General features: G+C 31.8%; 1 protein-coding gene across 2 annotated transcripts; it reads left to right on the forward strand.

Moving 5' to 3' along the window:
- The first annotated feature begins 6199 nt into the window (after positions 1-6199).
- LOC133697767 (choline/ethanolaminephosphotransferase 1) lies at positions 6200-13353 on the forward strand. 2 transcript variants are annotated; one of them, XM_062120528.1, is made up of 20 exons: positions 6200-6366; positions 6598-6744; positions 6866-6875; positions 6995-7045; positions 7128-7205; positions 7345-7420; positions 7516-7538; positions 7612-7712; positions 7963-8057; positions 8225-8293; positions 9252-9321; positions 9755-9818; positions 9901-9941; positions 10045-10129; positions 11043-11105; positions 11608-11666; positions 11776-11828; positions 12032-12104; positions 12685-12727; positions 12869-13353. In XM_062120528.1, the coding sequence occupies exons 1-19, from the start codon at positions 6260-6262 to the stop codon at positions 12704-12706; spliced, it is 1287 nt and encodes a 428-aa protein (XP_061976512.1). In that variant the 5' UTR covers positions 6200-6259; the 3' UTR covers positions 12707-12727; positions 12869-13353. The 2 variants fall into 2 exon arrangements, with proteins under 2 accessions (XP_061976512.1, XP_061976513.1); XM_062120529.1 differs by having other exon boundaries at positions 6201-6366; positions 6594-6744.
- The last annotated feature ends 2748 nt before the right edge of the window (positions 13354-16101 follow it).

Below are 16101 nucleotides of genomic sequence, written 5' to 3' on the forward strand. Positions count from 1 at the left end.
GTAATACTCGAGTTGGTAATCTCTACGGAGCAAACTCAAGATCTAAGCAGTTAAACTATACCTCTCAAAATTAAAATAGATAAATTTTACTTAACTGGTATGTTGCTTGTCGTGTTTATGAAATATTATATACGATGGTGGTTTGATTTGTTTTTAATTGAAAATTTAAATTGATTTGGAATATATAATATAATTTATAAAATAACAAAGATAAAATAAATAAATAAACTATAAATATTAAAATTAAATAAACACTAGCAACTATCCCCTCAACATTCTCTTTTTATCGTGGAAAATATATATATTAAAAAAAGGAATAGGATGTCACTTTTGATACTTGAATATAGAAGATAGTATAATTGCAATGTACTTGGTCACGGACGGTTAGATCCTTCGTCTGTTATGCCTTCGTAATTTATGTTACTAATTCAGTGGCTTAACTCAAAGAAAATGACAGTGACTTTTCGAAATTTTTCCATGCAATCAAAGTCAAAACGACACCTGCGTTCTATTTTTTTTTTTACAAGACCAGTAAATTGGACTTTGATATATTTTCTAGACGATTGTAATATTATAATATATACTTTTAAAATTCACTTGCCAGTAAACCTCATTAAGTAAACAGTTCATGAATTTGGATTCAGATATTCTTCTACAATTCATTTATTGAAAATCCAACGCAAGTGGATTTCACTAGTGAGTTTGCATTTGAGATTGTGGCGAGTGGAAGGGACTTCTTTACTTTTTCTGTATCAGGGTTCGAGCTTTATTATGTATGTATGTCACTCCCCATGATATCTTATATATTTATTGAACTTGTAGAATGTTCAGTGAACACGAGAATTAATTATGGTGCTTGTAAACTGACTCGAATATTCTGGATTATCAAAAAAAAAAACCAATGGTTGAAATTTTAATATTATTAATAGCTAAAAAACACGACAAAACTTCTGGATCCCTGTCCATTAACAAAATTAACTCATGTTTCTATCTTGTAAAAAAAAATATTATTAAATAATTTTTAATTACTGTGACGAGTTTTTCTACACTAGTTATTATGATTTATCAACTCGACATGGTTGGGTTGAAAAACCCGCCAATTACACAGTAATATATATTTCATTATTTGTAAAATATATAGCCATGTTTGTGCAAAAAATAGAGTGTCGATTAAATTTTAAAAAATGATCACCTCGTTGATACAGGTGTGTGGGTACTCAACTGGCTGTACTTTATTTAAAGCTCGACTGTAAATCCAAAATAAGCGTAGTTTTTTTTTCCAACATGGACAAGAATTTATAGATTTATTTATGTTGTGATTTTTTTAAAAAATAATTTTTATTTAGAATTATATTAAAATAATATTTTTTATTTTTAAAAAATTATTTTTGAAATCAGCATATCAAAATATTTAAAAATACCAAAAAAATATTAATTTAAAATAAAAAAAAATATTTTTTTAAAATCCTTTTAAAACACAAAAATAAATAGAATTAACATTAGGAAATTAGGTGGCTAAGATTGGCTGGGTTTAAATATACACATAACCCACAAGAAATAATTAACCCGCCAACAAAGACCTAAATTGGTTATTGAATGGACGTATTCTCTATAATATTAGTCAGGATTCGAATTTTATAGAAGGACGCGAGAATATATATATATATATATATATATATATATATATATATATATATATATATATATATCTCGTGAATACGTACATATGTTATACTTCAATTATAACCATGAAAAAAAAATCAATATATTAAACCCAAAATAGCCTCACAGTTAAGCGGAAAAACAAAACTTAGACTTAAATAATCCTCAAAAATCCTAGGATTCCGCTAACCAAAACTTAAATCATCACTTAAAGTTTTTTTTTCCGGGTCAGGTATCAAGGAATCACTGTTAAAAACAAAACTAGAATGCCTTGTTTTTTTTTTTAATTTTGATTTACTTGTTTGTTTTTGTGTTTTAAAAATATTCTAAAAAAATAAAAGAATTTATTTTTTTATTTGTTTCAAATTTATATTTTTTTTATGTTTTTAGATAATTTTGATATGTTGGTGTTAAAAATAATTTTTTAAAAATAAAAAATATTATTTTAATATATTTCTGAATAAAAAACACTTTAAAAACAATCAATACCACACTTTTAGATATCATCTAACAATAAAAAAGAGAAAGAGTTGCCGAAACCAATATCATCTTTTTATTTATTGCAGTTTTGAAACAATGTTATTTCACAAGTTATCGTCTCAGATTTGATTAATTTTTTTGGTATGCAAGAAAATGATTTAAACAATTGGAAACAATATATAACATAGAAAGATAATGAATCCAAATGAAAGGCTAGTGTTTGCCTGATAACATGGCATGAAAGGCCCAGTGGTTGCGCGGGCTACCATTTGTTTTTTTTTTTTTGTTCTCTGAACGACGCGGGCTCCCAATTCAGTATAAAAAATACTTCCTCGAAAACTGGAAGCGTACGAAGGAGGGTGTCTCGAATAAACAAATTATTGTTTCTTTATTTTGTCTCAAACATACCATTCACGCACATTGATGCTTGACTCGTTAAGAATAAATATTTTTTATGATATCTTATAAGATCTGAATCTTGAATAGTAACATGCTCAATCTGTATTAAATTTTATACGGTATCCAGCCTCATCTTTTTATTGTAAATTATATTTAAAATTTATTTGATGTGTACTTGTAGAAAATAACTTTAGAATTTAAATTATAACCGGGAGACATTTCTAATATATAATTCATGATAAAAAAACGTGTTAAATAAGAATAAATTGAATAAAGATTATCTAAAATATTTTTTTAAAAATGGTAATATAAGTTAGAATTTAGGAGTCAAAATTCTTGAAGGCTGCATAAGTTGAGATATATATAGATTTTGTTCGACTACTCACATACAATACTATTATGTTAATACTATTTTGGATGAAAAAATCAATCATTATCTTAAAAATACCATCACACACAATCATTACAAGATAATATGAGAGAGAGACAACGTCGTGTATTCAAACTGTATTCTATTTATTTAAATTTTAATTATTGACATGTTTGTGAACCTGTCATTTTAAATTGTTGTATTTTAAAAATATGATATGTAGAGGATATCATTTTCAGAAGCATAATAAGATTAAACCATGCCATTTCACCGAAATTTTTTCAAATGTATCATTTCCTTACATTTTAAGCTTACCTTTCTAATTAGAAAAAAAAAACCCATTAGAAAACAAAAAAAAAATTGCACACGGGGACAGGCAAATTCTCCAGTGTACATAGATTCGAGCGCAAGATATGCGCAATCCACCGCCCTTAAAGGATGCAAAAACAGACACAAATCTGCGACTTGCAACTTGCAAACAAGACAGCAAGGCATATACTAGCAGCACCGGAGATTTGTAAAAAGCATCAACTTTCAAGATCTGACTCCTTTTGATGCCCCCGAGCAATACCGCAGTACACCCTTTTCCCTTCCCAGGAAAAAAAACAAGAGAAAAGAAGAGAAAAGGCACGTTCCCTTGAACACTGCAATTTCAGCAAAGACCCGGCATGGGCTTATTGGGGATTTTACTATCATCTACCAAAACGTTCCAGAACTTTTGAATTCGGTCCAATGATCAATGACCAAAAAAGCTGGACAGTAATAAAATAATTCAAAGATTAGGTAAAAGTCGGAAAACAAGTGAAAAACCCACCAGCGGCAGCATCTTAATTTCATGAGAAATAAGATAAATAAAACCTTTTTTTTTTAATTTGATCATAAAGATATTCTTTGTTCACTTTATTCGTAAATCACAATTAAGTCTCCTTTTAAACAATCTTAAAAATATCCTAGTTATAAATACAGTGCGTTGAAAAAGTTTAGTAAATTACATTAAATAACGAACATTAAACTCAAAATATTGAGAAGAATATTGTGTCAATCTTAACCACTGCGCTAGCAAGGTAGAGGTGTCTTCAGTGCTTTGTAGTTACGTGGTGATATTGACAGGCAACCATGCACCCTGAATTTATACCCAAGCATAGCGCTAGACAGCAAAGACTGGGCCACGGGGGCCTTTCACGGTAAATAAAACTAGACACGTGTCCAAAAAGAGAAGCTTCTTAGGACGCATTCATGTATTGCGTCCGAAGTTATTGAAGATGTCACATCAGGAGGAGAGGTTCGGGCTCTTCTCTTTTTTGGCACCGCAGGATGATAACCGAGTTCGAGCATGGTATGTTCAATTTTTTAAAATTATTATAATGTGTATACGATAAAAATAAATTTTAAAAAATAAAAAAATATTATTTTAAAATAAAAATATTTTTAAAAACAATCACTTTTATAAAAATAAATTCTATGGATATTTTCATTTGTTTTTTTTAAAGCAACAGACAAGGCAAGAATAATGGAAACGGAATAAAAGAATATGTCTTGAGAGATGGAAAAAATAAGTAAATTGGTAAGAAAGTGACCGCAAAACATATGGTCGAATCAGTGCTTCGAAATTTGGAAAAGGAGTGGCCCAACCGAATCGTGAACCATCAATTTTCTTCGATGGTTAATGATATTTGCAGCGAGGTGATTTCTCTCGTACAAATGTGTGTTTGACTGGGAGATATTGATTGATTTTTTTTTAAGATAAAATCCTTTTAAAATATAAATTATATTTTACAACAAAAAAAAATACATATTTTTTTTATATGAATCTCATAAAAAGAATCATCATACCTTCAAACAAAACATCTCTATAATCGAGTGAAAAATTTAACCAACTTTTCTAGTAAAAGCAACAGCAGAATATGAAAATGTTATTTTTTATTTAAAAATACATATTAAAGTATTTTTTTAATTTTTAATATTAATATGTTAAAATAATTAAAAAATATTAATTTTAAACTAAAAAAACCTAAAATTATTAAAAGCCTGGTACTGTAATGCAAAACAATCCCTAAGTATCGGAAATAAATTCTGTTGTTTCTCTTTTTCTCTTTTAACTAAAAACCGCATCATTTACTAATTAAAAAATAATTAAAGTCACGAATTGAACAAATCTCTAACTGGTTTTTTTTTTAAATAATTCTCATCTTTTTTTTGTAGCAGTCTTTTTGTCGACAATTTCTACCCAGGAATCATGTCCTCCTTTATATACTCCTTTATATCTATGAAATGAAACTTTTATATATATATATATATATATATATATATATATATATATATATATATATGAGCTCAATTACCATATCACCTTTCCATGCCAATTCCCATTTTTAGTTTTTCCTTTTTAATAAACACCCCGATTTAATGATCTTTTGGCAGTAATCTCTTGATATCTACAAGTTCAAATTGCTGGTAAAAATATGACGAGGAACATAAGCAAAAAAAACACCAAATAAAACATGAGAAGTGTATAGATACTATATTTAGGAATATTTTTTCCACGCAATACTATTTTTTTTGGGGGGATTCAAGAGGTTTTTTTCTCGAAAAAACGAGGGATGCAGACAACAAGATAAAAAATGTAAGGAAACATTCAACAAGGTTTTAAAATGCAAGAAAATATTTTGTTTTTATTCAAAGAGTGCTAAAAAATAAAATCAATTAGAGAATTAAAAAATTATAATTACTATAACAATGTTAAAATATAAAAAAAGTTAGAAAAATATAGTAATTGAGCTATGTATGGGTGAGCTTATTACCATTTTTTTAATAATTATTATTTTATGTTAAAGTTTATTATATAAATACTAGAATTTTTTTAACGTAAGATTAAAAGATAATTAGTATATCTATTTTATACTCACAAAGAAAAAGTTGTATTTTTTTAATATGAAATAATTTTTTTTATTTAAATACTTTAACTTAAAATAATAAGATAATATATTTTTAATATAATTTTGTTTTGAAATAATCTTTTCATTCACAACATAAATTGTAATTGTTTATATATATTTTATACAAAATTTATTTAAAAACTACTATAAAAACTCATTTAATTATATTTTTTTTGAAATGTTTTTTATTTGAAAATATATTAAAATAATATATTTTTATTTTATTTATGTTACTAGAAGATTAAAAAAATAAAAAAATAAAAAAATTAAATTTTTATGAAAACATTCTATAACCGCAGATTGTAGGGAAAGAAAAGGCAGCATAAAAATAATCTCCCCTTTCACACAAGTGAAATAAATTAATTTATGCTCTCTCCCTCTTTCTCTCTCTTCCAGGGCGGGAGATAAATCCATGCTTTTAATTTTTTCCTCTTTCCTAGAATCTGCACCCAAACCTAGCTGCACTTCAAAAAAAAAAAAAAAAACTCCAAATCCCTCTCGGTATCGCCATTCCCAACGGTACAATATTTTAAGCTTTCTTATTTTCATATCAAACAATTTCTGTTCAGATCTGTTGTTGTTTTTCTGAATTACAACATCATCCCAGTTTCAGATCCATTTTTTCTTTCTCAGGCTAGCTTGAAAACCTCTGTCTGCCTTTCCTTATTAATCCTGTAGAGACTGACACAATCATATTAGCTTATTGATGATTTGCTCTGTGTGCGTTTGTGTTTGTTTTTGAGTAGCTAGGTCAGAAAAAATGGGATACATAGGATCACACGGAATAGCAGCACTTCACAGGTACAAATACAGTGGAGTAGATCACTCTTATGTTGCTAAATATGTTTTGCAACCCTTTTGGAGCCGTTGTGTTAACTTCTTCCCTCTTTGGATGCCGTAAGTTCTTTCTTTCTTTTCTGCTCTTGTAATTTGATTTCAATTAGAATATTCACTAACATTTACTTGTTTGTTTTTGTATCGAAATGGGTTTTTTTATGTACTTATGGATGTACCTCAGACCGAACATGGTACGGTGAACCCAACTTTATGCTTTGATCAGTGATGTTAAATTGTTGGGCTATGTTTTCTTGCTTGTTTGCTTTTTTTTTTTGTCTAATTTGTTTTTTTTTCTCTTCTAATTTTTTAGATCACGCTTATGGGATTTATGTTCTTAGTGACTTCTGCTTTGCTCGGATATGTAAGTGGGGGATTTCGTGAAAATGTTATTTATGTGATGATTTTTCTGTTCTAACGTTTGTGGTTTATGTTTGTTTTTCTAGATATATTCACCTCGCTTGGATACGCCTCCACCAAGATGGGTTCATTTTGCGCATGGATTGCTTCTATTTTTATATCAGGTTTGATTCTAATTCTCACGGGTGGTGTTGTCAGTATTTTTTTTTAATATTTTTTAATGGCGTGCCTGGTTGTAGACAGGGTTTAACGTGTTTGTGACATGGTTTTTTATGGGTTTTTGTTTCTATTTTCATTTGATAGACTTTTGATGCTGTTGATGGAAAGCAAGCGCGGCGGACAAACTCGTCCAGTCCATTGGGGGAGCTTTTTGACCATGGTGATTTATGTTGTTGGATCTATTTGTCTACTTTTACTATTTGATATTGTTAACTGTTGCTGAAATTTGCTTTTGGTGTTTTCAATGTACTGCAGGATGTGATGCGCTCGCTTGTGCAGTATGTGTTTTTCCGTCTCTGGTTTTTTAGTCTAGCAGATTCAGTTTCAGTATCTGTTTTTGTTGTTTTTCAGTTTGAAAGCTTGGCTTTTGGTAGCACTGCCATGTGTGGAAGAGATTCTTTCTGGTTCTGGCTTATTTCAGCTGTGCCATTTTACGGTGCAACATGGGAACAGTAAGTGATAAGTGTCATTTACTTGTTAAGTAAAAGGAACAGAAAACTTGCTTGTTATTTGTTTTGTATGGGTTTGAATGATGTAATATGACTTCATAAGTGTCATTTAAATTTATCTTCCTTTTGCTCAGACCTACTGCAACTTTTTTTTCTTGACTGAAGTCTTCTGTTCCATTATTTTTCTTGAGTTCTCACTTGCGTGGCTTCTGTATGTTATTGACAATTTGAATATTTGGTTCCTTGCATCCAGCTTTTTCACCAACACTCTCATTCTTCCAGCAGTTAATGGACCCACAGAGGGTCTGATGCTAATATATGTGGCACATTTGTTTACAGCCTTAGTTGGTAATTTCTTCCTACTTGCAATACCACTGCTTATTATGCTTGTGATATTTTTATTATAGCACATCATGGTAATCTTTTGTTGGTCCTTTTTGCTTCTCTCTATCATCTCTTTCTCTTCCACTTTGATACTTTCAGTTTGGTATTAACTCAAGTTCTTTTCTTTTAAGGTGCTGAGTGGTGGGTTCAACACTTTGGGATGTCTTTCCCATTCTTGAGTTGGGTGCCATTTGTAAGTGGTAAGAATCACCAATTCCTCGATATACTTGGTGATGAATGCATCATTCCAATCTTTTGCTATTTTTCCCTTTTTAGAGATAATTGATGACTTTGTCAATGGTTTTATTCCACCTTATATGTCACCGACTGAAATGAGCTTTTTTGGATATCTTTAGCGGAAACTTTTGTGCACAATATCAAATCATGTGTGCAAATCTAAGACTAGAATGCTTTGCAATCTACCTTTTTTGTTCAAGTCCAATGCAAACAATTTGATGGCAATTGGAATAAAATGTCTTCACTCTTGGTTTAAAAATGTTTTGTGCTTGTTTGACATTTGAACTGCTTTCCATTTAAGATATGACATACTCATCATGTTGCTGTACTGCTGTTTTTTTTTCTTCTGTCTGATCAACTGTTCAGCATGATAATGGCTCAATAAACACGCAATCACATGTTTTAAACACTTGTCTTGATTGCTTATGCAATTCAGATCAAGTACTTATTCAATTTATTCTTAGTTGCTTATATATTGTCTTGTGTTCACTGCTTGTTCTTTTTATTTGTGCTCTTTGATTCTCTCTGATGTATCAGCATTCACTATTTTCATGGAGCAATTTGCTGATCTCATCTTTCTGATTTTTTTATTTAAATAATACATGTTTTATGAACTGATGTTTGAGTTGTCAGATTATATCTGGTGGGACTTTACTATAGTTTTTGTCTTTCGTTTATCTGATTGTGAAATTACACCAAATACTACAATGTCTATGCTAATTGATTTGTCATTATCTCAATCCTGGTGGCAGAAAGACTAGTTAAAATAGGCAATGATGCTTGTGTTATACCCTTCTAACTTTCCATTTGCTCATTATTTTGTTCTCTCATTGTACTACTGTACTTAATTTCATAGTTTTCTTTTATAGTTGTAACTCACCTTTTCATTTACCCTCTCTGTTTTCTCTCTTTTGACTTCAGAAATCCAAACTTACAGAGTCGTGCTGTTATTAATGACAGCTTTTGCTGTTATACCCACAGTGGCATTCAAGTAAGCAATTCTATATATCTAAAATGGCTGAAAATTTACATCTAATGTTCTTAGTTTTGGTCTTTTCCTTTCTTATCCAATTGCATCTCAGCTGATCTTCCCTGTTGAAACTATGTATGGCTACCTATTTAATTATGAAGAAAGACAGATAGATGAGGGTTATTTCTTGCACATGCTGAGAAAATGACATCATCATCATTTTTTTCTTTTGAAGGGGTGGCGGGGGTAGTAGGGGTGGGTTTTTTTTGCTGTTGCAGATGTGCTTGATTTTGCTTCAATGGGGTCATTTGTGCCAAATGGTTCGAGTGAATGGTTCATTTTAGATTTCCTTAGAGGTCACATGCTGGCCAAGATTGCAGCTGTTTGGTGAAGTTTAGCTGGGATCTCAATTACATAATGTGATATATTTGTGCCATATGACCTTTTTCTGCAGTGTGTCCAATGTCTACAAGGTTGTTCAAGCAAGAAAGAGCAGCATGTTACTGGCTTTAGCAATGGTAAATCTACAATCACCTGGACATCCCTTTCTTAATTGTATGAATGCTATTTAGTTGTCTCATTATTCTTTATTGCTGTCAGCTTTACCCTTTTCTTGTGCTCGTTGGTGGGGTCCTAGTGTGGTATGACTCAACCTGCAATATTTTTATTAATGTTGTTCTTGATGTTCTTATTGGGTTTGACGCGAGGATCTTGGTCTTCATGTGGATCTTTCTTCTCATGCAGGGATTATTTGTCTCCATCTGATCTAATGGCGAATTATCCTCATTTGGTTGTATTGGGAACTGGACTTGCATTTGGGTTTCTTGTGGTAAGTTATGCAATGTTTACATGAGTATCTTTTGAGGAATTATGTGTCTCCCATCTAGTTTGTCTAAATTGCTGTTCTGTTGCCATTTCAAAGTGAAATTCATTAGCTTAGTCGTGCTAAGGAGATGGTTGATTGAGTTGTACTAGGAGCCTGTGGTCCTGGAGTTCTGCCTGAAAGTTTGCCAGCTGCAGGCATTTGTATCAAATCGGTGATGCTGGTTCCAAATAGATTGACTATGTTATTGACAGGGATTTATTCCAATTTAAACTTTCTTTTACAAAATGATTTCTGAATATGCGATTTCGAAACCTTGTGTCTGAAAGCACACTCAAATGTTGGTGGGACACTGTTGCAAAATGCAGTCGTACATGGTCGCTAATTTTTTGAACATGGTGCAAATTAGTTTCACCATTGACCATGCAGATGCACCACCTCCCATTCATGGCTGTTATGTGCACTTTTGAAGTGGATTTAGCACATTATCAGGGATCTTACAAAATTTGAAATTTTACCATGATATTTCTAGGATAGCTGATAAAAGTTTGTCACATGGTGGTGCTGCAAATTGGCAGCCGTTGAATTCTGGCAAAAAAAAACAGAGAGAGAGAAAAGGAAAGGGAAATAATTTTGTAGATCCCAAAAGGAATTAGATTCATTCAAGTCCACAGTTAGCATATGTTATCATGACAGCTTCTTACCACTGGCTGAAATCGCATTGGAAAACCACGTGCAAATAACAGTTTTGTATATCTTCACGATGTGTTTGCAGTGGGTGTTGGGGAGCTGGGATCTAATTGTATTCTTTTGCGTGTGCTGCTGTGGTAGAAGTTTTAAATATCTTTCTAAATTATACAAGTGCTGCTGACAATTGACTTGTATTGCACCATTTCTGAGAGGAAGTTTCATTTGACAGGGAAGGATGATTCTGTCTCACCTGTGTGATGAACCAAAGGGATTGAAAACCAACATGTGCTTGGTATGATTTGTTCCGTTCTTTACTACTGAAATCATGTGTAGTCTTAAAGTTTATTCTTATGCTTTGGTAGAAAGAGTGTATTTTGTGATTTTGCTGTATGTCACAGGTTGCAGAAATATTTTGATCTCTTATATATCAAATTTTTAAATGATTCACTGAAATCCAACAAATGTTTCTGCCTTATCTGAGTTGTTTCACTGACACTTGTGAGATACACCAACAGCTCACTTGTTGGAGTTAATTTGCTCCTACTAATGAAAAAAATGCACACTTGTTCTCCTTGAAGAATTCATATCTATGTTCTGGAAGGAATATTTGTGGGAGGAATGTTTGGTGTTCTCCAGTATCAAACTGGTTATTGTTGAATTTCCTTTCCCACAGAAGTTTCTGTTTCTTCCCTTTTCAGTTCTCAACTTTATTCCTGTGAGATTTATATTATTACATGTGAACTTAATTATAAACCTAGTGCTGAACAACTAAGTTCCATGTTTTCTTCCTGCAGTCTCTGTTATATCTACCATTTGCCATCGCAAATGCACTCGCAGCCAGACTGAATGATGGGTAAGTGGTAACTGGTAGTGTTGTTTTTTATTCTGATTTTAAACAACGAGAATTTGATTTGATATATTTTTTATTGTGGTGTTAATTTTATGAGAAACTTTTATTGCAGAGTTGCTTTAGTGGATGAGTTCTGGGTTCTTCTTGGTTATTGTGTATTCACAAGTATGTTCTGGTTACCTTGCTTTGTTAATTCACCTATATTGTTGATATGTTTTTACTTGTTTCACACTAGAAACTGTTCTGTACATGTTAATCATTCTGATTTTGCATTTCTTGGTTTCGAGTTGGTGTAATAATTCCTATTGCTCTTACCATGTGTTGTTACAGTTTTATTTAATGTCTTACAATTCTTTTTCTGAACTCAGTGCTACTCTATTTGCACTTCACCACATCTGTCATCCATGAAATTACAACAGCTCTGGGAATATGCTGCTTCAGGTGAGAATCTGGATGTACAAAGGATTGCTCATGATTTTATTTGGTTCAGTTCCAGTTTTCGAGGAAAATTCAGATAAAAAAAGTCATAAAGGTTTCAGCATAACCCAACCACGCTGAAAGCTCATTAGACCTAACTGAAAACCAAGTAGATCTGATCTCTTGAATTCAAATCTGAACAATACCAAAGGCTACTATCAAAAAACCAAACCAAATTAAATTACGTGAGCTAAGCCAGATTAAAATATTTAAAGCAAAGATATTTTGCACAATCGGGCTAGAGACATCTGTTCTGTTTTTTCAATTACATGCCGTCAAATCATGTCTGGTTCAAGGTTTAGTATATTGGGTGATCTTGGCATTTGATTCTCCGAAGTCTAATGAGTGTGCTTAAGTAGTCATGGATCAGCATCGATGGATCAATCTGATTGTGATCTGCTTGTAGCATCGATGGATCAATCTGATTGTGATCTTGGTATTTGGTTGCTTTTACAACAAAATTGATTCTTAAATGTGCTTATTGTCTAGGAAATTCCTGCAAACACGATCTTGGTTGCTAACTGCCTCCATTCTTAATTTACAGGATAACTAGGAAGAAAGCATGAAAACAACTGTTCTGATTTTCGGTATGTCCTTCCATACTCATGTTCTGATTGTTGTCTACTGTACCCAGATTTTTGGAGTGAATCCAATACGGTTTTTGATTATGGTTCTATCTTATATTTTATGGTTTAGTGATTTCATGTTACATTATGAAAATTTTTCAGCTGGCAATTCTGGTGCAGCGGGGCAAACGATTTGGAATGTCATTTTTGGTTCAACATTGATGAGTAGCGTTGTAACTGGATCTAGTGGCACTGGGTCTGGTTCAACCTCCGTTACAAACTATTTCATTAATGTGACAATAGAGTTAGGCGATTTGGGGAATGCACGCTTTTTTTAAGCACCGTTGTGTATTGAAATTTATGATGGATGCCTGGGCTATAGATGTTGGGGATCTTTTTGGATGAACACCGTTCAGTACTTCAGTTCAGGGACAGTCAATGGTAGGCTGTTGCCACATTAATGAAGCGTATAATTGCTGAATCCTGTGCCTGGTTAACGCCACCTTCATGGTTGAGACCTTGCAGTTTCATCCGGTGCGGTTAATAGGTATCATCATTGTTTTATGCTGAAGTTTTGGCAGTGGTGAAGACAGTTGCCACGAATCTTTTAGAATAATGGCCTTGGAACTGAAGTGGGTTTTTTTTTCCTTTTCTTTTGAGAAGCGGGTCTTTTGAATGCTTTACAGAAGCGAAAACCATAGCAGTATGATACGCTACTGTCTTGAATTTTTTTTTTTTTTCCCTGCATTGCGTTCTTTTGGCTCAACTTGTACCCTCTACTACTACCACCAAAATTTGAACCGTATTGTAGAAATCTGCTAAGATTACCGATAATCGACTCAAATTAAGGTGATGAATTATGCAACATATAAGGCCGAGATTAAAAATAAGTGGTGGTTGCTGTTATTTTAAAGTGTTTTTTATTTTAAAATATATTAAAATGATATTTTTTATTTTTTAAGAATTATTTAAAATAAAAAATATATAATAATTTAAAATAAAAACTAAATTTAAAATTTTTTCAAAAGAATTTTTAAAATGCAATGTTAAACAGTATTTAAAACTGAATCAAAGATAAAAAATATATATATATATATTAATAAATACATTTGGAATATACCTCCGGGGCGTTTGCGATTTATCACGGTGGTGGGTGCCCGGGTGGGGTGTTATTCCCATATTTACTAAATAATTTTTTATAATTAATTGAGTGCAAAAATTCAATAAGGATGCCAAGCATATTAATAGCAACTATATATTTTTTGACAGATTAATCAACCACGACTGTCTTTTATAAAACTACCAATTATCCCTTACTCCGAGGAGAAAATCACCCTTCAATTAGGGCAGCCATGTCTCGCGTGCGTTTGGCTAGCCTCTGTTTGAGATTGAAGCTAAAATAGTCAGAATTTATATTTTTTTATTTAAAATTAGTTTTTTTTTTGTTTTTTTGAGTGTTTTTATATGTAAATATTAAATATAAATTTTAAAAAATAAAAAAATTATTTTAATATATTATAAGTTAAAAACAATTTAAAAAACAACTTAAAAAACAACTATTATTACGGTATTAAACACCAATAAATCCTCACGTCTCTTCTTTCTCCTTCCGTACCAAAGCCTAACGTGTTAGTAAATGACTAAAATGGCACTGTATATTGGTTACTTGACACGACTGATCTGTCGTCGTCAAATCCGATGGTAGTGAAATTTAACGTGTTGCAGAGGAGCAGCTTAGATGATTTGTTAGAAAAATATTTTTAGATAAAAATTAATAAATCTTAGAATATTATACTCCAACTCCAATTAAGCACCAACAGTAAAATCAAATATTCAGAATTTCGGCTGATTCTATACTCGTTTTGTTATGGAATAAAAAATTGTTTTAAAATGGTTTTTTTTATAAATATATTAAATTAATATTTTTTTATGTTTTTAAAATTTATTTTTAATATTAACATATTAAAATAATAAAAAAACACTAAAACAATTAATTTTAAAAAAACTTTTAAATTTTAGATAAATAATATTCCAACCACAATGTCAAACAATCTTGAATTCAAAAAAATCTGAATGCTAGAAGAAAAATTAAGTTAGTAGTGTTATTAACCATGAAATCTGTCGACATATCTTTTTATTATAATTTATATTTAAAATTAAATTACGCTATTCACCTATCAACTTAACATGTTTCAAGACAGCATGAATATCCGGTAAAAAACATGATCGACTTTATTCCTCTCTTTTTAATATCAATGACTGAATCGCATCGTTGTTATTTTTCGAGGGAAGCTACCATGATCCGTCCTCGGCTTCAATTCGTTATGCTCGGAAGCTCCAACAAGCCCTAAAGTGGGATGATAACATATAGCAACAGTGAATGAGGTGGTCGTTTTTATTTTTGAAAAACGAAGTTATTTTTTTTTGTTTAGACATGACAAAAATGAATCCTTGTCTTTGCAATCAACTCTCTCCTGTATTATGCTTGGCAAAATTATCTAAAACAACACTTATCAAAAATCAAGTTTATTACAAGTATGGCTAAGAGACAACATACATGACATTGCAGGAATGTTATTAGAGATCCTGAGAGGGAGATGGCTTCACCCTTTCAAGTAAATTAGCTGATGATGCAATGAACCTTCAGCTTAATTAGTCTGTCACATGCTCAGGAATTAACTATCACTTCATGCTTGAGAAGTTTGCATCAATTGCAACTCGTGAACGAACATGCCATGATATTCTGAAGGAGGAGGGAGAAGGTAGTTTCTCCGTTGTACTTTCTCTTGAGCGAGGTACTAAAATCTTGAAGACTTGATTCATCGTAGCCACCATGTATCACGTTCATCGGTGGATGTGAAAGAACAGAACTTGAACGTCAATACTTCTGTTCGGTGCTGATCAAGGATCAATGTTCTCCGGGGAGCAAGACTTCCTCGGCAAAGTGGGCAAGTCGATTGCCGGAAGTCAAGCCATCTGTATAAGCATGATCTATGAAAGACATGCCCACATCTCAGCTCTCTGATTTCTTCGCCTTCTTGAACGTCACTTAGACACACAGCACATTCCGCAGGAGCTTCATTGATCACTGTGTTTAGTTCTTCACCAATTGCAGTCACAGCAAACAATTCGTGTTCTTGGAAGCTGAACGGATAGTAACACAAGAAATTAAATGCCGATCTGAGATAGACACTAATAAGATTTAAATATTTGATGATCATGATTGGTTGAGTTTAGAGGTTAATTTTATCGCAAAAACAAAAATGAGCTAGAAAAGGAGTTGGGAGAGATGAACAAGGAGGGAATGGTTTTGTATCAAAATAAATGGGGTAATGGGTGACCTTTATAGACTTCAATGGTGGACAATCGACCATCTTTAGCAACTTTTCTCTGAC

Source organism: Populus nigra, chromosome 6 (assembly GCF_951802175.1).
Source record: "Populus nigra chromosome 6, ddPopNigr1.1, whole genome shotgun sequence".
Taxonomy (NCBI): domain Eukaryota; kingdom Viridiplantae; phylum Streptophyta; class Magnoliopsida; order Malpighiales; family Salicaceae; genus Populus; species Populus nigra.